This window comes from Cuculus canorus, chromosome 1 (assembly GCF_017976375.1).
Source record: "Cuculus canorus isolate bCucCan1 chromosome 1, bCucCan1.pri, whole genome shotgun sequence".
In the NCBI taxonomy this organism is placed as follows: Eukaryota; Metazoa; Chordata; class Aves; order Cuculiformes; family Cuculidae; genus Cuculus; species Cuculus canorus.
In genome coordinates, this window is record NC_071401.1 from 152,476,215 (window position 1) to 152,496,867 (window position 20,653).

Below are 20,653 nucleotides of genomic sequence, written 5' to 3' on the forward strand. Positions count from 1 at the left end.
GGTAAACTGGTCTGTCTCTTAGCCAAAGCAAAGAACAATATAAATATACTTTGCCACTATGCTGCACAGAGTAAGCAGGATGTGTGCTATGGGAACAAGAGAAGCTCCTAACAAACAGACTGCAATTTATTAGTAACGTAGAATAAAAACTGCTCTAAGTCCTTGAGTTTTAGGAAAGGACAATCATACTATGCTCCAGAAAACAGGTTCTCAGTAGCAGCAGTATGGTGTTTCCTGCATAGCTATTATTCATTCTTTTCTGGGGGAAAAAAAAAAAAAAAAGCACAATTTCAATTAAGTCCATTGAAGGCTCCTAACAAGCTCATTTGACCATAGATGCAGGATTACCCAGCTGGCTTCACTGACATCCACACATCTTCCTCAGGCCATACTCTGCAAGTTGTCGGAGGAACGATTTCTTTCTGTGAAATACATTTGAAAGAAAGCCTTGCTCCTGCTGCTGTGGTATACGAGGCTTGCAACAAGCTGTTGTAACGCTCTCCTCCTGCACAAGACGGTGTCTGTCAGAATGCAGATGCAGACAGAAGACTTGTAAAATAACTGGATTTTAGCCTACCTTTGCCCTGTAAGCTGCAGGATACTGATACCAGCAAGGCAAAATAACATTGCCTCCTCACAGAAAAGACAAAACTGTATGTATCTGGCACTTGGAGTTGCCTGTGAGTGCCAAAAAGGAGTATATTTCAGGCAGGAAGGAGTTCTCAGCCATGTGGATTACACTGGAGCTGGGAGGTGCCTTTCCCAGGGTGACAGAGAAAGAAAGCAAGTGTCCCAATTTAGCACTTAGCCTGATTGACCAGAGCAATGGTGTGTTCCAGCATCATCCACAAAAGAGGGGGAGAAGCTTGTAATTATCTGCACAAAACCGAGCTGATCTGAGCACGCCCTTTCAATAACAATATGGATTTTAAAGGCATTTTAAACAAAATCCCTCTGTTCCCTGGTGGCAGTGGGGTTTTGAGACCAAACAGAGGTTTAATGATCTGCTATTTTCTAGGGTACTGGTTCCCGTGGTAGCTGAGGCTTTGACAGAAACTGGCTGAAGGAGGGGGGAAGATCCTAAAGCACTGGATTGGCGTTTAGCCAGTGGTGCACAGACAATGGTGCTTCGGATCCCATTCACACACTGTGTCATTCTTAGCAGAGAGCTGGAGGCCTGGGTTTAAAAAATCCTTTCCAGCATCATAAGCTTCAGCCTCCTTCCTCCTCTTTGCATAAGAGGGAGAGTTGATGGCTCTTTTTTGTTCTGCTTCTGGCTGCAACTGGAGTCACCTTTCCCAGACAAGGTCGGTAGCAGCACCTGCAGAAGAGGCAGACTGCACTATCCCTGGAAGAAATCTGTAATCCTTACAGCTCAAGCTGGTAGCAAATTAACTCTATTTCCATGACTATTGACTCCACGGTGCTTCAGATATGCTTCTGGCATGGTAGCTATATGCCAGTTACAGGTCCTCTAAGAAGGCATCTGGGCAATGCTATATGCCCATAGCATAGCCATGAAGGTGTACCCAGGACCTCACTCACACCCACACTGAGGATGCCTACAGGCTCCCAGGGGAATGACACCAGCCTCAGTGGTGGAAGAGTTTTCTGACATGAAAAACTTGAGAAGTCCTTGGCTAGGCATTCCCTCACCCCTTTCTCACAGCCTGCCTCTATCTGTAAAAAACATCTGCATAATTTGTGAGGAAGGTCACTAGGCTTCAATTAAACATGCATACCTGGATAGTTATCAGGGAGCAGAAGAAATCAAGCATTCTATACAATTACCTTAGAGGTAGGAAGGCTGAGGTTTGTGTGATGCTTTTCTGGATAGGAGGGAAAGATAATGAGAAGGCTATGACAATATGCCCTTCATGACCAGGTGGTCTGAAATAGCAAAAGCACTTTGACTGTGACCCTGATCGTGAATTTGGAGCATCTTTCCAGGAGCCCTGTAATATTGTAGTGTTTTAAAAATTTGCTTTTCTCAGAAAATAGCTTCTGCGATTAAGGCATTTAAAAATGTAGTATCATTTAAACTAAACAGAATTGTGACCTTATCACAAACCATTTACAGGCAGCAATGCCTCTTGCACTTTGAACGTAGAGGCTGCATTGTAAGCAAAAAAAGAGAAAAGCCTATATGTGCTAGAGATATGCTGACAGTGACATTTTGTTTTGCTAAGCCCCCGTTTGAATTAGGAAGTCTTCATTCTGAATTTTGGGTGCTTTCACCTGTAGCTTCCTTGACAAATAGGTCAACAGATTTTTTTTTAAAAGCCTGGTTCTTGGGAAGCAGCACTGTCAGTGCATTTCAGAAGGAGACCATCCCAAGAGAGGTCTTACTTTGGATCTGTGGGTACTGACTGTGCCTGGACCGCCTCTCTATGAAATTATTAATTACTGCCACCTCACCATGTGCAACAACCATGACTGCCAGAGTCTTCAAAACTTAAGAACAAGCAGGACAAATTCCTGTGGCTGTCAATCAGCATCAGAGCAACTTGTCCATATAAATGGCCACATTAAATCCCGAGGTCCCACTTTCCTTTTAATTCCTTCTCTCTGTGACACCCCTGGGACTTGACAAGTTTACAAGAGACAAGCACTGGACCCTGAGTGGATTACACGCCCCCATGCCGGTCTGACCTATGGCTGCTCCTGACAAAAATTGCCACATACGGAATCCTAGCCTGGTTCAGATCCTAGTGGGCAATTCTTTTGCAATACCTCTTACATATGCTGGGTCTGATTTTATACAATTGTGTATGTGAGCTGTAACTATTTACATCCAAAGGCAGTGGATGTGTGTGCCCTGTATTGCACATGGGTAATTGTTCCAATCCTTTGCTCCAGTGAAGGAGCAGTCAGTGCCTCGGAGAAGCCAGATAACATCATCACCTTAAGCTGCTGGCAGATGTCCGGTCTTGTGGGATTTCTTCTGTGGGCAAAATTCAGGTACAAGGTAGATCAGGCTTCAATAAATGTAGCTGGCTCATAATCCCATCAGAAACTGAGGGTTTCGGGCCGTGGAAAAAAACTGGACTATGTTATTTCCTGGAGCTCATATCTCCTTTATTCACTGAAGAGGAGGCTGCCATAATGAGTCAACATCACCCAAATATTTCCATAGCAGAAATTCTCTGCACATTGCTGACTGGGAGCTCAGGGATCTTTTTATTAATATAATTGTTTCATTGTTATGATAGCATCTTTGATCCCAAGGCATATTGACTAATTCTGGTTGCAATTATCATAAAGACAACAGAAAATAAAGAGATAATCTCAGTTCTGGAGAACTTCCAGCATAAGTCATGTTCCCTCTATACTGATGCCAGTTGCAGGCATCTTTAGCTCAGTGTTTATGTTTTTTCTGATGCTGTAAAATAATTTCTACTGTTCATTTGTGGACAATATGGTCAAATCCATGTACCCCTGTGAAATGGCATAGTTTATCTCTTGCAGAACAGTTTTTCCCCCAATATGCTGATTTACCTTAATGCGTTTAGAAAACACCAAGAGACAATGCAGCACTGTATAATCACAATCCCAGATAAATATTGGCTGCCCAGAATATGCCAATGGGACTTCAGGAAAGGGCACAAGCATCCCATTGCCCTGCAGAACAAAAGGAAGTCATTCTAAGTGAAAATGAAAAGCATGAGAAAAATATAAATGCCTATATATGTATTTTTCTGCCATTAGCTGTCTTACCAGCCTTCTGTTTATCAGTGTGAATAGATCCTGCAACCCTGTGTCTCTGAAATGCATTATTCCTAATACATTTGCAAATGCAGCAGGCCATTGACCTTGTTTTAGTGGGTTTACCTGAGACATTGTTGAAGGCTGGTTCTTTGTTTTCCTTCCTCTTTGAAGATTGACTATTTATAATAACACCCCAGGCATTAAACCTGAATCCTTTCCTCCCATCCTTCGGTCTCTATTATTATAGAAGCCTTATTGATACAAGCAAACACTGAAGAAAGCAAAGCTGCCAGCAGTTGGGAGACTATTATAAATTCTGTTTGTGTTTTTTCTTTGTGTTTTAGGGGGTTGGTTTTTTTTTTTTTAGTTAAAGCAAATGTTAGCATTCAGTGCTTTCCGTCTTTCCTTGGAAGTTTGGATCCAAAGGGTATGTTACATGGGACCAAGACCTCAATTTGTTCTTGCTAGTCAAATCTGTAAAATGTGACCACTTGTAATGTCGATGGCACATCTTGGTAAGTTTATCTCAAAGGTCTTATAAGTACTTATTGGCTTCTCCTAAATTGTTTGAGAACTTCTCACTACATCATTGGGATTCGCTATTTTTAATTACTGCTCTTTGAAATTGAGGGCAGACCTTTTACCTACTGTATTAGCAAGTGCTTTATGCTGAAATGAGAAACAACAGAGACTACATACCAAAATAACAGTGGAATTATCCTTTCTTGGAGGGAGAATAGACTCTGAGGCACAGATGTAAATAAGCAGTCCTGATTGATGTCTAGAGGTTTGCAGGTACAAATAACCACAAAGAGCAGGAATAAAGTAGAAAACAGGCTGTCTTTGCAACATGCAATAAGTTCAGATTTCTCTATGGACAAATGGCTGTTTTCTGACAGAGATGGTGGAACGGGCGACGTGGGGAAAGTGGGGAGAGAGCTGGTTTTGTTGGCAAGAACCAACCTTTGTTGGATAATGTTGGCCATTACATTTAAGGTGAAGTTTGACAATGGCTGAATATTCATAAAAGTCTATTTCAAGGTTGAGATTTAGCTGAATGGGGAAAATGTACATATATCTATCTCAAGTCCACTTTGAGTTGAAGGAGTTCAGGAAGGCGTGGATCATTTAGCCAAGATACACAGTTGATATCAGGTGATGGAAACTAACACACACCCCTATCAGTTGCAGTCCCTCAAACCATGGCCTACAAGCTTCTTTCTCCACTGCCTTCTGGTTGTGCCGGAGTTACACACAATGCCATTTAAGAGCAGCAGCATTTGCAAACAGTCATCTTTCTTTTTTTGAAGATGGAAAGGGTTAAATTCACTAGAGGCTCAGGTTGTTGGTGAGAATCATACTCCACGACGAACTGTCTACATGCATGGTTTCATATATACAGTCTGCTCCTTGCCATCTCCTCTGACAAGCAAACTAAGAAATTCCCTTAACTGCTACTCTACAGTTTCTTTAAACAGGTTTCTAGCCTGGTATTTTTAGCATTTCTGCTGACGTCATCTAAAGTCTGTACCTCTCTGCATTTCAGCCTTGCTGTCAGATAGTTAGGCTCTCCATCAAGGAGTTGTGGACTGAAGTCAAGCCTTTAAAAGTTCGAGTAGTGCTGCTCTGGCTTAACTTTGGAAATACCTGGATGCTAAATGCTGTATTTCACTAGTAGGAATTTCTATACAGAGCACTTTGTACCTATGCAATTAGGATAATTCTCTCTGGCCATGCCAGTCCTTCTTAGCACAGGCTGAAAAGCCACTTTAATAAAGATTAGCCACACTGCCATATTCCCATCTAAATACTGCAGCACAAGCTCTTTCGAAAGCTGTGAGACTTCAAAGAAGAGGGACTGCCACGGGCACATGTCTGTACACAGAGAAGCATGTTTTGTCCTGATGCCATCAGCACTCTGTAATAAGTCTTTGATAGAGTTGCAATTGGGTTTTTTTTACTATGGGCTTGGCTGCCATGAGCAGAATGTCATCAGAAGAGAACAACATTCAGAAAAGCCACAGGAAGGAACCAACTGGGAGACCAACATATCTGTAACTGGTTGAATTAAAAAAAAGAGGGAGAGAGGAACTTCTTTTAAAGAGGCTGAAAGGGCAACCCAGAATGTAATCAGATATAATAGGGCCCTTTTTCAATGCTTCTAAGTTTCTTTCTGAAAAACAAATGATACAATTAACTTGTTAGCCAGAGTAAAATATATTCCTGATGTTATGTTGCTAAAGACACCTGCTTACTTCTGTAACTGCTTTCTCTCTCTTCTTGTCAAAGAGGCAGCAAAATCTTTGAAATTGGTTATTGCGTACCATGAGAAGGTGTCTGTCCAGGAATAGAGGACTGCAGCAAGATAAACTGATCCCACAAGTTTTCATCTACCTGAGTAACATACTCCAAAGAAAGCATGTGCCAGCACTGACTTCCAGCCCTACTCTCGGGCTTCTAGTTCCTTATCCCTCAAGTGTATGCACCCTTGTAATGAGAACAAGTAGGCTTGATATAGTCTTAGATAGCTAATGGACTAAGTGCAAACAGGAGGTGCAATTGCAGAGATCTCCCTGAGGGAGATCTGGTTCAGGTGGGCAGGGCAGATGAGAAACACCAGTGCAATGTGTGTCATAGGGTACATATGTGTTGTACTGGATAGTGGAAATAATCTGTAATATGCTAATCTAAAAGTGTGTGTATGTGTCTATGCGTAGTATTAAATCCTCAAATTTCTTTACATTTTAGGAAAGTAAGGTGGGGGGGCAGGGGAGTCATCAGTCCATGTGGATATTTGGAGGTCAGAAATTGCATAATAAAGTAAGTTGTGAGCGACCTCTGGAGACCATTTTGTCCAATCCTAACTCTAAGCAGGACCAGCTTAAATCAGGTTGCTTAGGCCTTTGTCCAGTCAAGTTTAGAATACTCCAAGGACTGAGACATCCCAGTCTCTCCAGTCCCACTTCGGATTACCTTCATAGCGAAAACATTTTTCCTATTATGTAATCAGAATTTTCCTTGCTGCAACTTGTACTCTCTCTGCAACTTGTACTCTTGTAATCTCATCCTTTCACTGTGCACCTTCAAGAAGAATCTATATTTCTACAAAGTTCAAATGTTGCAACTTGCTCTGAGTCTGACCTAGTAATAAAGCCAGATCTGCAGAGGGCAAATGGAACCTGTTACTGGATTTAAAAGAGCTATACTGTTTTATCAGCATGGAGACTCTGGCCTTTTCAATGTCAACAGCAAGACGATGTATAGACAGCTGTATGTATCCCTAAGCACCTGTGAATGCTCACATATTTAGCCACCTGCTATTTTTTAGGCTTGGTTTCAGCAGTCAGCTAACCTGCAAATGACTTTCACACAGCATAAAAGCACACTTGAATATCCCTGGCTTTTACATAGAAAATACCTCAGGAAACTCAGACAGAGTCTTATTTCCCCAGAGACTCCAGAGCCACGTTTGTAAAGCCAGTGTTACACTTCCAACACTTTCTAGTCTTATATCTTCCACCTACGTTCTTTATTAGACTGTAATTCTGAATGCTGTTGTTTGCTGTGGGATCTCTGAGCTAAGATTCCAAGGCAAAGGGCAGTATCAAAGCTATAGTCAGAGAAAGTTTCATCTTGTAAGAGAAAATGTTAACATAGACTCCCAAAGTTTTTGCATTTTTTTATAGTTCTTAAAAAAAAAATGGAATTACTGATTACTTACAGAAAAAATGCACTCTTCTAGATTTCCTACTGGCAAAAGCCTTGATTAGTTCACAAGAGTCTATTTTGTTAGCAATTTAATTTCATTTCCAGTTGAAATCAAAGCCTGTCCTTCAGATTCTACTGGCCCATTGCTGACCTCATGTTGTTTTATTTTGTTTAATCTGATGAGTTTCGGCTTTGAAAAATCTGGTTTCAGTAGGACTGACACTTCTGAGCACTGTGTAGACCACTCTCTTACATAAGAGTCTCATCTGCAAAACAGTTCACCTTTCAAGGGGGAAAAATGTGGAGGATGTAAGATTGAACCGATAGTTTCTTTTGCTCATCACCAAGTTATCTGGGTCATTTTCATACCAAAGAATGTGATATTAGGTATCAGAAACTCATAAGCCTGTTCCTTTGAAGTCATGCTCTCTAGTCTTGGATAGTTCTTAGCTGCCAGTGGGACAGAATACAGGAAAAGATTATCTGGCAGATCCGTTCCCTTTCCAGTCTCCAGCTTTTTCTCCACAGTTAAAATACTGTGTAGTTCGAGGCAATTCATCTGGCTCTCAGGTACCATAATATGTCCCAGCTCAACTAGAAGTTTCTTGTCAAACTGACAACAGCTGTGCACAGCCTTTGCCTTTTCATTCTTATATATTCTTTGTAGGGTAGGTTTTCAGCTGCTTCTAGAATCATAGTTTTCTCTACAGAGTTTGTTTCACACTTCAGATATGTAGAGATGGTATTGGATTGATTTTAAAAGCTGATTTCATCAGTCTATCTAGGTTGATTAATCCAGTGAACTCTGTACCAAGTGTCCTGCAAACACCCACAACTTCCTAAGCTGGTTGCCAAGGTTAGAGATCCACAACATCCTCTCTGTCTCTGCTGTGTATGAGCATACTCTCTATGGAGAAGTCCTGGAGCTAGCATAGTCTAATAGTGTAAATCATTCCTTCCTAACTCAGGTAGTAGTCTCTGGTTTGGGCACTGAAAGTTTTCTCTTAGCTTTGATTAACTATTACAAGGAGGAGTTGATAGCTGTCATTGTATGTGCTTACAGACAAGAAATATTGATTGCTGTTTGTATGGTGCCCACTGCAATGATGTCTGATCCAGCTGGTCTTTGGCATTCACTTCAATCCCACCATGGCTCGGTTCAGTCATCCCAGTTCTGTAGAGTCTGGTTAATATACAAGACAGAAGGGTTTATACTGGACTAAATCATTATTTGCTGTATTCTGATAAAATATTAAATATTCCTTTTTTTTCATTGTTATTTGATGTGACATCTTCGATTTTAAAATGTAGACACTTCCTTGCTTTGCATAGTCATGAAATTTTATCTCAGCTCCCTAATCTAATACGTTTTTTGCTAATTCAGAAATCTTCCGGTGTGTAGGCAGGTTTATTCTCTTTCTCCTGAAGGCTTTTTGATTGCTAGAAGGTATATAGACTGCCTGGGCATACAAAACTTAGCGGGGCAAGAACCCTGCCTGCAAACCCTGCCTGCATCCCAGATGTTTACGTACCAGTTGGGACCATAGGAACAGGGAGGTGGTCACAGTTTGATCTTGTATCTCTTGCTCCACTATGAAAAGGCTGTAGGTAGACAGCAACTTCTCCAGCTTTGTGGACCCAGTCTTCTATCCTAGAGCCAGGAAGGAGGTCACCTCATTGCTTGGGTAGACATATCTCAGGGAGGCCTCAAATTTCTGAGACTATGACGAGGTCAGGGAAAACTTCTTGTTCTGGGTCTGCTATACGAATTGCCTTGTGCTAGGGAAATATAATTAGCATACATTGTAATGATACACATACAGCAGAGAGATTCATGACTGTATGACAGAACATGATGTTCTTGACAAAATATCAGCTTGATACTTGATCATACCTGTCTGCAGTATCTCCCAGGAGAATATGGAGGCCATCCCCAAAGAGAGGTGTAAGGTAAACATCTAATACACAAGAGACACCATTATGAAACTTTAGCTCTACCACATCTACAGGGGACGTAGTGTCCTGAGATTCATATTCTCAGCATTGATGTTTCCTTTTTAATCTGTACAACAATAAATCCCCCATGCAGCGATATTTTGGGGAGATTCAAGTAGATGCAACTTTGTAATCAGGGCTTCTTAGGAAAGCATGCTAGGTTCAACATAAACGTACAAAGATATTTCTCATTTCAGGTATCTGGCCCAGCAGTGCCAACAAGATTCAATGTAAATAACGTCTTTCTCTTGGGGCTGAAGCCAGTGCCGCAGTCTGTTGAGTAGTACTTTGATAGGCCAAAGAAAAGTCTAATGATATAGATTTAGCTGTTGGATATCAGCTTTATTAAGCTATTTCTGAGATATGAGTGTATTGACAATGTTTATGATAAATGATGCTCTTTGGTTATTCTTGAATGACTAGTTTCCTTTCAAAGTACACAAAAAGTTTAGAAAAGATGAAATATTCCCAATGGAATATATTTACTTACTGGTTCCCCGGTATCATGTCCTGGGGACCTTCCTACCAAGTCAATGGACAGATATTTTCATTCTTTGTTTTTCTTTGCCAACAGAGCCACGATGAAATTTTGATTACAGAATTAAAAATGCCATTTTCTGGTTAACATAAAGCCCAATTTATATTAACCACATTGTTCAGTTAACTTTTTAACTGATTTAGCCCTCAAATGAGAAGTTTGTGCTAGTGCTTGAACAAAAGCAGAGAAAAAGTACAAAGTATATTTCGGGGACTAAGCTAATCTCCAGTTAACTGTCCCCTTTAGGAAATGTATCATCTAGTCATATATTATGAATTGGTAGTTGTCACCAGACCATGGAAGACCAAAAGCAGTTATTCAAAAAGGTCTTTTTCTCCAGCAACAGGGTGTCATTGCAATTACCTCAGGTCAAGTATTAAGCTCATCATAGTCACTAGTGATCTTAGAATTTTTATGCTTCTATCAAGATGCAGTTTTCCAAGCTCAGTAGATTACAAAAAACTGTGACTCATTACACTTGGGGAATGGCTTTTTTCACTCTGGTCATTCAATGTCAGATGGAAAATAATCCATTTCTGCCTCAGAAAATGTTCCAGTCTTGGAATAAGAACTCCACGTTCTGCAGATCGGCTACCTTAGACCTCACTTCTGCTGCTCCTTTCTCCTCCTCTTCCTTGCAAGACTCAGCCATTCAGCATCAGTTCAAAGTAACACAGGCCTTATTCTAACTAACGAAGCAACACAGAGTTCATAATCTAAAGAAAATAACCTGATATATGAGAGCATTTTCAAAAGAGTGTAGGGATGCTGAGGGAAATCTTCAGTGTGGTCACACCTCAGCAAGTAAAGGAATAAAGCTCTCTAAGAGTCTTCTTAAGAATTCACAGCACTCAAAATTCCCTGTATGCTGCTCCATGGGTTTTAAGGCCTTATACTTAAAGTTACGCTTGTTTAGAAAGTTCTCACACCACAACAGTGCAGTCAGGAGAATACTACGACCTTTCTTTCTAAGGCAACATTTTTAATGCCACTGTCACACTACAGTGAAAACGCAGGCTACCCCTAAATACTGCTGAAGGAATGATAAGGGAAGAGAGCAGCAGTCGGTCAGTCTGGAATGATTGGCTTTCCTCCACAGCATTCATGCATTTTGGGTACTCTTTGACTTTGCTGGAATACAGAAGGAGAAAATTAATCAAAATCGATAAAGTGAAAATGGAATAAAATAATAACTCAGAGCTCGAGGAAAGCTTAGTAAGCCCGGTATGACAGGAGAAGATAGGGATGGAAAATTTATGAGCTGAAAGAGAGATGGTGATTTGTTACAGGCATGAGAAAAGCACCAAGGGAAAGTGGAATATCTACTCTTTCATTCCACTTATGTTAAGGGTTTCATTACAAGTAGTTAATAAAAGATTATAAATTAGCAACAGATGTGTGCATGTGACAGACAGGAGGGGTCAAAGGTTTGTCCAACACTAAAGGACTTTGATGGCAAACCCTGTGCAGGACTTGTATGGTTAAAATACATAGGGTTTTGTAGCTCTTGACATGCAGTGAATCTGCAGAATCAGCACTGCGAATGGTCACTTTTGACTTACTCCTTGAATGATAAAGGAGTTTATTTACATTCACTGCTGTGTCAGGAGGGACTCATCTATGGTAAGTACATCTCTAGAAAGTGTGCCATTCCAGCTGCACAGAAATTTGCAGAAATTGCTGCATCTCTACATCTTTGCGTGGCCCTGTGGCCTTTCCTGTAAAATGTGATACACCTTTTTTTTTTTTTTTTTTTTGCATAGTTGAGAGAAAAGGGAAACGAAGAATCCGGACAACATTCACAGCTGAGCAGCTGCAGGAACTGGAGAAGATTTTCCAAGTGACTCACTACCCGGATGTCCATATTCGCAATCAACTGGCAGCAAAGATAAACCTCCCAGAAGCCAGGGTTCAGGTACATTGTGTCTCCAAAAGGCTACAGCCACTGCAGTAATTCTTTATTCAGAGTACATTCTTAGTAGTTTATGCCTGGGTGATGATGCTAATGAAATATGTGACCTCTCTTTTACCTTACAGAGGAGGCCAGTATCACTATTCTCCTTTTTACAAATAGGGGAGAAATGTATTTGTCACCCAGGTGGGACTAACCATATGGAATTAATCAAAGGGTTAACAGGAGCTCTAAGCATACTAAATGCATAGCAAATAGAAGTTACAGATGGTTATGAGCAACCTGTTGGACTCTGTAGCAACAGAGCAGCCATTTATGAAAATATTTATTAATCATTTATCAACCTCTTATAGGCTAACATACATCCAGTACAAACTGTCATCCACATCCATCTTCTGCAGGGTCTCAAAAACCATGAAAATAACTGCCCAAATGAAAACACTTTCTTACTGTTCTGTATTTTTATATCACAGGCTATAAATGCCCTGGCTGTAATTTCAGTGCACAGAAACTAATCCAGTTCCCACCCTGCTGTAATATAGTCTTGCTGACTGAGCTCAAAATTGACCCCAAATGTTTACTGCCTATGAAATATACTACATTAAAATATACATACCACTGTGTATTGCTATTTGGTGTTGTTTACCTGGCACTGTTGTGGTGATTTTTGCATGAGGGAGTTTCTGTGCTTGCCATAATGCCACAGTCATCAGTGTACTTCAGTACCTCGGTGCACACATCCTACTCTAACCATCAAAGTTCAACACAGAACAGTTTATCGACTATGACGTGTCTGAGACTATCAACTAACCATGATGTTATTACTTTATAGTTAGGTGACAGGGAGAATTGGAACAGTACAGCCGTAATATGCCTATTAGCAATATCTGTGCACCCATGATATGCATTTCCAGTGGCATAAGGCACAAGGTGGGTTATGTCAGTGTTCCCAACAGAACAGCAAATCACATGAAAGAACATAACAATCTTCTGTTTAAAAAAATTATTTATAATCAGGGGAGCGGAGGGGGGTAATAAAAAAGATACCATGGGAAACATCAACCTGAGATATACACGAAGGAAATAAAAAGCCCCTTGAATATGAATTGCGCATGGCAAATTCCCAATTCAGATGGTTTACACATGACACAGGAAACTGCATTTGACCTCATCTTGGCTGATAAAGGAAAACAGAACTAAAAATTAGCAGTAACTTATGTACAAGTTACCAGTTGTTATAATTTTGATTGATTGCATTTGTCACATTTAAACAAAACAGAGTGCAGAGGATTCATATATGCTCTCAGTAACCTGAAATAATAGTTTGGACAAAGCTAAAAGCAGTGTAAGTCAAATCAGCTGAGAGAGATAATTTAACTGGGAAAAAAAAGGTGACCAACTATTGGATAATCAAGTGAAACATTTCATAACTGTGAAAAAGGTTGTGTCTGCCAGTCAAGAAATAAAGATATGATTCCTGTGAAAGAGTTTAAGTGGGTAGATGGAATTATATCTCGGCACGTGTGCATGCCCACATGCAAGACAAAATGAAGAATGCTGGATGAGTAAACATTAGAAACAAGAAATTATAAAAAAATAATAAGCAAAGCAGAAGTATGAAGATCAAAGCTTTGATCATAAAAATTAAGGATCACCAGAAACTCAATAAAAGTCCAATAAGAACAAATAAAAAAAAAATAAAATGAACAGTTATGTTGATCTCACTTTACACAAACAGTAGAACTGTCAAGGATAATGCAGAAATGGCAAAGATGTTCAGTCATATTTTCTGCTTTGTCCTTGGAAATATGTCAGGTAAGGTGGTAGTATCACATGATGGTGATGAACTATTTTCCATAAGGATGATGTTGAACAGCTGCTGCTACAGACAGATATTTTTACATCCAAACATCTAGGTGACATACCTCCAGTGGTTCTTAAAAAGCTGCTTGAGAAGCATTTTGGGTCATCAGTGTTGATATTTAATCAGTTCTATTTAATCAGAGCACAAGAGACATTCCAGGAGCCTTGAAGAAATCTACTGTTGCATCAGTATTTAAAGGGTAAACAGGACAACCAGATAATGACTGGCCTGTCAGCCAAACATTGATTTTTGGCAAAACAGTGGTAAAGCCGATACGACTCTCTGTTAATGAAGAATTAAAGAAAGGGTAATAAATTTAATGCTTATCAACACTGTTTCATGGCAAACAGATGTTGTCAAGCTCATCTTTTTATGATGAGATTGTTGATGACAGTTTTAAACTGAAAGAGGGTAGATTCAGATTGGATATAAGGAAGAAATTCTTTGTGGTGAAAGTGGCAAGACACTGGAACAGGTTGCCCAAAGAAGTTGTGGATGTTCCCTCGCTGGAAGTGTTTAAAGTCAGGCTGGACAAGTTTTTGAGCAATCTGACCTAGTGATAAATGTCCCTGACCACAGCAGAGTGGGTTGACACTGGGTTGACACTGGGTTATCTTTAAAAGGTCCCTTCCAGCCCAAACCAGTCTATGTTTCTATGGTACAGGGGTGCTATAATTCTATGATTCTATGTATTTGGTTGAAACAGGTAATAACATCGATGGTATCTCACTGTAAGGACCTTGCCTTTGGTCCTTCACCTTGCTCGGATTGAGAAAACAAAGCAGATCAAATGGCATGTGCTGGTAGACAAAAGCGAGGTCTGCAACAGCTGTCCAATCTTACAGAGTAACAAATGGAGGCCATTCATCCAACATGGGGCATGCCACCCTCCTTCTGCACCCTATTTTAGTCCTCATTTCCTTGGATAACCTGCTGGCTGCTGAGAAGGCAAATGAGTCACCTGTGAAATATCAGGCGGGATTAAGGGGATACTTGTTTAAATCCCAGTAAAGGAAATTCAGGGAGGGCACTGAAAAATCATTTTAGGGGTAAGGATGTTGGAGAGATGGCTGGGCAAAAAAAGAGCAGTTCAGTCTGAGAATACAGATTTACCTCTATTTAAAAAGAAGAAATGCCTTAAATGAAGACTTAATCTCATGTGCAGACTTTAGAAAGAGCACTTCTGAGATTGAATTTTGGTTTCAGTTCCACCTCTATCCTCAAACACTGTCAGTGTAAAGAGGAGTCATTTTTACTGTTTCACCACTCCTGCATCATAGAAAGGGAATGGATCAGTTCATAGGGACTAAGCAGTTCCCAAACAGAGGCAAACCCGGATAAACAAAATTGTCCTTTCAATAACTTCAGATACTGCTAGCTATAAGCAGTATAGCAGAGAGCTCGTGACATTCTCATTACTTCCTGGGCATAAAAAGGAGAAATAATTAAACTGCTTATTATTTGGTTTAAAATACACATATATTTACACCCAGCAACATCTGTTTTTCATCACTAGTGTTCATGTGAACTACTTGCTTACATTGAAAAAGCAAGATCCTAAGCCAACTAGAAATTACAGTGAAAGGGGCATTCAACTATTCACAGCAATGCAACAAGATGCAATACTGTGCCTGCAAAATAAACACTTGTGTGCCTCAGCCAGAAACCAGACAGGTCAAATCAGCTGACAAATGAAAGAAACTCCCTTGACAAAATTTGTTGTCTGTTTTCCAGTGCAAAAGAAAATGCAGATAACAGACTGTTGAGTGATTTAGAAAGTAACACCCCCTTGGGTCTTTTTCTTAGGTCCCTATGAAAATTTCAAAATGTTACCGGCTAAATATAGGAAGAACCCTGTTGCTGCATTTCCACCTGTAACACATTTTTGTTGTGTCCCAGCAATAAATCTAGGTGGGTCTTTTCTCAGTCTATTCACTTGGCAACAGGGTAAAGGACCCCTATCATGCAACAAATCACACTTCCCAGGGAAAGCAGAATGCCTTCTGCCTTAACTACTGCAAAGCTTTGAGTGCAAAAGGGTCTGCTTTCCCAGGAGAGTCCTGGAAGACCTGCTACACCCTGTCCCACTATCTTTCCTCTAACAGGGAGATCATAGCTTTTATGTGAGCTGTGAGAGAATAGAGGTTGTCAAGATAGTGCAGAGATCCTACATACTATGCAAAACGTGAAAGGCACTGTGTTGAATACAATGCTTTCTTTTAGGTTAAGACCCTGGTTCTGCTGAGCTGGAGGTCAATGTTGTCCAATGCCCACTTAGAGAGCAGGGAAGTAATTGAATGTGAGCAGTTACTCTTTCATCTCCTGTTCATTTCTGTGCCTTTCCTTTCTTGTCTGTATCCAGATCTGGTTCCAGAACCAGCGAGCAAAGTGGAGGAAACATGAAAAATTTGGCAACTTTGGTGGCCTTCATCTGACAGAATTTGACTTCATACCTGCTTCCAAGTCAGATATCACAGTGAGTATCAGAAGCTATGTATAAAGCACCGAGGAAGAGATAGAAACCAGGTCTCCTCTTCACCTGGGGCTATGCCAGAGAAGAAGGACTGGACAAGATAAAAATGGGAATATGGTGAAGATAAATCCCATCAAATATGGTCAAATAACACATTTTTTAAAAATAAGTATTACACCATTCTTCATTAAATGAAACCTGTTTTGTAAACAAGATGTGATTTGTCTCTTGCAGGATGATCCTTCCCCATTTTACTTCTAAATCACTTCCCTATAAATCATACTTTGGATCAAAATATGTTTACCACCAGAAATTTTCAGAATGGGAAAAAAATATGATATTTGCAGTCATGAAGCCATATTGCTTTAGAGACAGTCAGTACCTCTATAAAATGTCCAGCCTAGTTAGGATGACCAGTGTTTTTTGCCATTGATCCATGTCATTGCTAGGTCTAGGACAGTTAATGTTATCCAGACCAGCACACAGGTTCTTCCCAACCAGTAGTTTTTCCGCAGCTAAAACAAAGGGTATTTCTCCTTGCTCCTTGGATGACTGCACACCTCTGTGTTTTAGGGATTCTATACTGAAGTTTCCTTCTCAATTAATAAGTACCAGCAAACCAAACAAAGCTGATCATAAATTGTATCTAATTAAAAGTCCGTATTGATTCACCTGAGACTTCATTTTTATTCTTGAAAGGCTCCTAGCTTGATGCCAAGAGAGCTCACTGCTACCATCCCTGCTGTGGGATACTACACACCGCTGCAAGGGCAGCTGACAACTACCTGGCTGCCCAGCACGCTCTCCTTCGTTCCCCACCACTTGGAGCTGCTGCCTTTCCCAAAACCATTCTTATTCTTCAATGTCCTTCCTACTTATGGCACGTCGCTATCCCACAAATTGGAAAGGAGCAGTATCTGCGCCAGCTCCACATAAAGGAGGAAATGGGGCAGTGGGGGACTTTGAGGGCATGCTTTTCTCATCCATGACTATCGTGGGAGTGCGCGATTCCTCTCCACAAACAAGACTGCCAGGACAATATGTGGCCAGTGACACAAGGTCAGCTTGCTGCAGGAGTGCCACCATGAGTCACTTCAGCCTAGTGAACATGGGTCAGAGCCACCATGGGCCAGGAAGAAGCTCCCCATCAACCTGAAGAGCAGCATCCTCTGTAGAAACTGAACTGCTCATCTGAGAACCTCTTGCTGGAGGACAGTGCACTGAGCAGCCCTGCAAAAGGACCGGGGCTTTTACTCAGCCCTGGGACATCGCTGGATGACTCTATTGCGCTGATGGCAAGATGCCTTTGATGAGATGTGCATAACCCAAATGTCCAGCCAAAAGGTCTTTCCTCCACAAGTTTAGGTCGCCTTCATCATACATTCTGGTCCTCATGTGCTGAGGAGGAAAAGAACATGTTTAGGTCAAAAATAAAACTTTCAAGATCATTTTTCCCAAGTAGCCAATGAAGGAGGGAAGTGGGTTTGATTTGCTGTCTGTGTTCTTGACTTGAATAAAGGAGCACAAACATAATTTGAGCTTATATACGACAGTCTGAGCGGGTAGCAGTGCTGAGCTCTCGATTGACACTCTCTCATGAGTGTCTGGGGACAAGAGAATTCTTCAGCTGGTTAGTTAAAATGCTTATGAAGAAGCCTCTCATTTTTTGACCTGAATTAAGAAAACTCTAAAGCTCCATCAGAAACAATAACAGAAAGAGACAGCCTAACTAAGTTTAATCTGCTAGACATAATAGGATGGTATGACCCCACAGTTTGGTTTAATTGTAGATCAATAATGAGATCATCCTGCCCACTTATAAAATGTCTGTATGCTTTATTATTTACATAATATTCATCTCCTTCCAACATATGGCACTTTTTCTCCTTGCCTATTTAGAGTCTAATTCTCTTTCCACTGATGTTTCCACTTTGGGAAACACTGCTGGTAAGTGCTGTATCAAAGGTCATGCCATCTTCTGTCTTGCAGCTGTAGCACATGTTGCACACTAACAGGGGAAGCTACTGAGCAAAGTATGTGGTGTCTGTCCCAGACATAACCCTTCTAAGTATGGTCCTTTGTGACACAGTCCAAAAGAAAATGAAAGCAAAGCAAACTATGAGGCAAAGGCTTTCTAGGGAGGCTGTCTTCTGTACATGGGTGTGTGTTTAATTACTCTGACTAGGTTACTTACTTAAAAAAAATCCCTCTGGCCAGACTGCAGCTGCCAGGTCTTCAGCCTTCTTCTAACCATTAATCGTTAGTCACATAGTGGATCAAAGTGAGTCAATAGGTTTCTTGTTGTCTGGCTGGTACTAGTTTTCTGTGTACTTCAGGTCTGAGACACCTCACTGTTGCAAGGATAAAGATAACTCCTACCCAAGGTGGGTTTCATGTCTCCAAGCCACTATTCAGCATAAGTCAGATATGTCCTTTCTCCCACAGTAGGTACGAAAGACATTTTCCCCACACCTGTAACAGCAATTCACTGTGGTATTCACATCACGCAACTTTAAGTGATTGCTTTGCAGCCACCCACACCTGAATTAAGCATTCTGGAGTCACTTTACAGAAGAAAAAGTGATCACACTAAGGTGAAATTAGGTCAAGTCCATGTTTCTATGGGCTTCCAAGATACAAATTATACCTGCAATGATTAGCTTGAATATAACACTGGCATAATAATAATCTAAAGCTAAGGGTGCATGACTCTTTGCACCAGTAGATCATAGCTGCAAGCCAGCACCAGCATTGAGATAGCTTATCCTGGGGGAATATTTGTGTAACATAGAGGAGGACTCTGGAACGTTCATAAAGTGACAATTTTTCTTGGTCGTGATATGGAGAATTAGAATTTCACCATTATTTAATAGAAAACCAGCAGCTTGTCAGGGTTATTGTTTACTTTCTGTCCACTCCACATGTCTGTATGATAACCACACAGCCAAGGCTCCTCTATATGATGATGCCTGCCCAGAATCTGGAAGCTCTGCCTCATGCCTCTGAGGTCCTCTAGAAGCCCCATTTTGGAGCAGAGATTTGAGAAGCAGAGCTGCTGAGCAAAATTCATCAACTTCATCTTGAAAAATCAAAGCCTTAGAATTCATTTTTTCTAAAAGGTTCAATAGTTGGAGTGTTTGTTTTGATGTAGAACAATATTACTCGGGTTTTGTTGTTTATTTATGAAGTTTCAGAATTTTCCACTGAACAGTAAATCCAGGTTTCAGGATATATGTAGTGTCTCCATCCATATGCAACTGGTCAAATACTGGAGGGACTTTGTTTTGCACCAATTTCATGATGTTATTCTGAGGTTTTTATTCTGCCACCAGAACAAATTAGCATGGAGTGGAGCAGTTTCTGGCACTGGCATCTTGTTAAACTCCAACATCTCCTAGTTTTCCAGTTTTCATCCCATTTAATCTCATAGTGGAATCTTTCCTTTCCTCTGCACCCTCTACCTATCTTCTAAGCAAGAAGTAAGAAAATCCACTAGTTTGATGGCTGTGCTGATCCCCAGGATGCTATTTTTGCATTGTTTCATACTCTAATGCTTTTAAAAATGCCAGGCTCGACACACCCAGTCTGTAGGACAATCTAAACTCCACAGTCCTTTAGACATACATGTAACTCAAACCTTCCAAGGAGTTGCTAGAGGAATGAGTCATCCAAGGAAGCTGACCACACACTAACAAGACCCACATATGGAAATGTTGCTGCAGATTCATCCTGACTTCAGAGGAATAGTTTGTGGTATTCCCTGCAATATTCCTCACACTTCTATTAACATTGACAGAACTCTTTTCCTCTGAAATTCAGGAAACACTTCACGAAACAGATATTTTGATCTGTGTTTTGAACAGGGAGATGCTGGGGGAAGACAACATCAGTGATTCACATCCCTGAGCAGGTGGTTTGGAAAAGGAGTCAGATTTCTCACCACCTGTGCGTGGCTCTGGCTGTGCTGCCTTGGAGGGAACTGGTCCATCTGATTGCTAAACACGTGTGCTACACCTGTGCCAGCCAGAGACACCTGACCACCTCTTAGCAGACTCATCCCCCTCCTCAAAGAAAGATGTATGGTTGTCATCTTTATCCAAAGAGCCTGGCAGAGAGCTTGGGCTTACATCTGATCATGATAACATTTTGTCCCCTTGGTGGATCTGAGTCGCTTCTCCAAGGCGGTGGCAATGAAAGGTGACAGTGTGGAGCTACACGCTCCCTATCAATGGACACCCTGAAAGGCTGTTGCAGCAGTTCAGTGGATCAGGTCACATTAGTCTAATAGCATCTCAGAAGCAAGTGATAGGAGAGCTCTATTGCGTCCTATGCCTGGCAAAAATGAAGGACTATTATTTATAAAAAAATGCTTAGAGGTTTTGCCTCACCTGTTTTCAAGTGACTCAAACAACTCAGCTTACATCCCTCTCAGTGGAGACCCCTCCAAATTCTCAC

The 20,653-nt window shown here is 40.9% G+C and overlaps 1 protein-coding gene across 1 annotated transcript in view; it reads left to right on the plus strand.

Moving 5' to 3' along the window:
* Positions 1-17,134, plus strand: part of ISX (intestine specific homeobox) — a 24,680-nt gene extending 7,546 nt beyond the window's left edge. The window contains exons 3-5 of the mRNA XM_054082353.1: positions 11,713-11,864; positions 16,088-16,201; positions 16,898-17,134. Coding sequence (XP_053938328.1) covers positions 11,713-11,864; positions 16,088-16,201; positions 16,898-17,134 — 503 coding nt within the window. The remainder of the gene's footprint in view (positions 1-11,712; positions 11,865-16,087; positions 16,202-16,897) is intronic.
* The last annotated feature ends 3,519 nt before the right edge of the window (positions 17,135-20,653 follow it).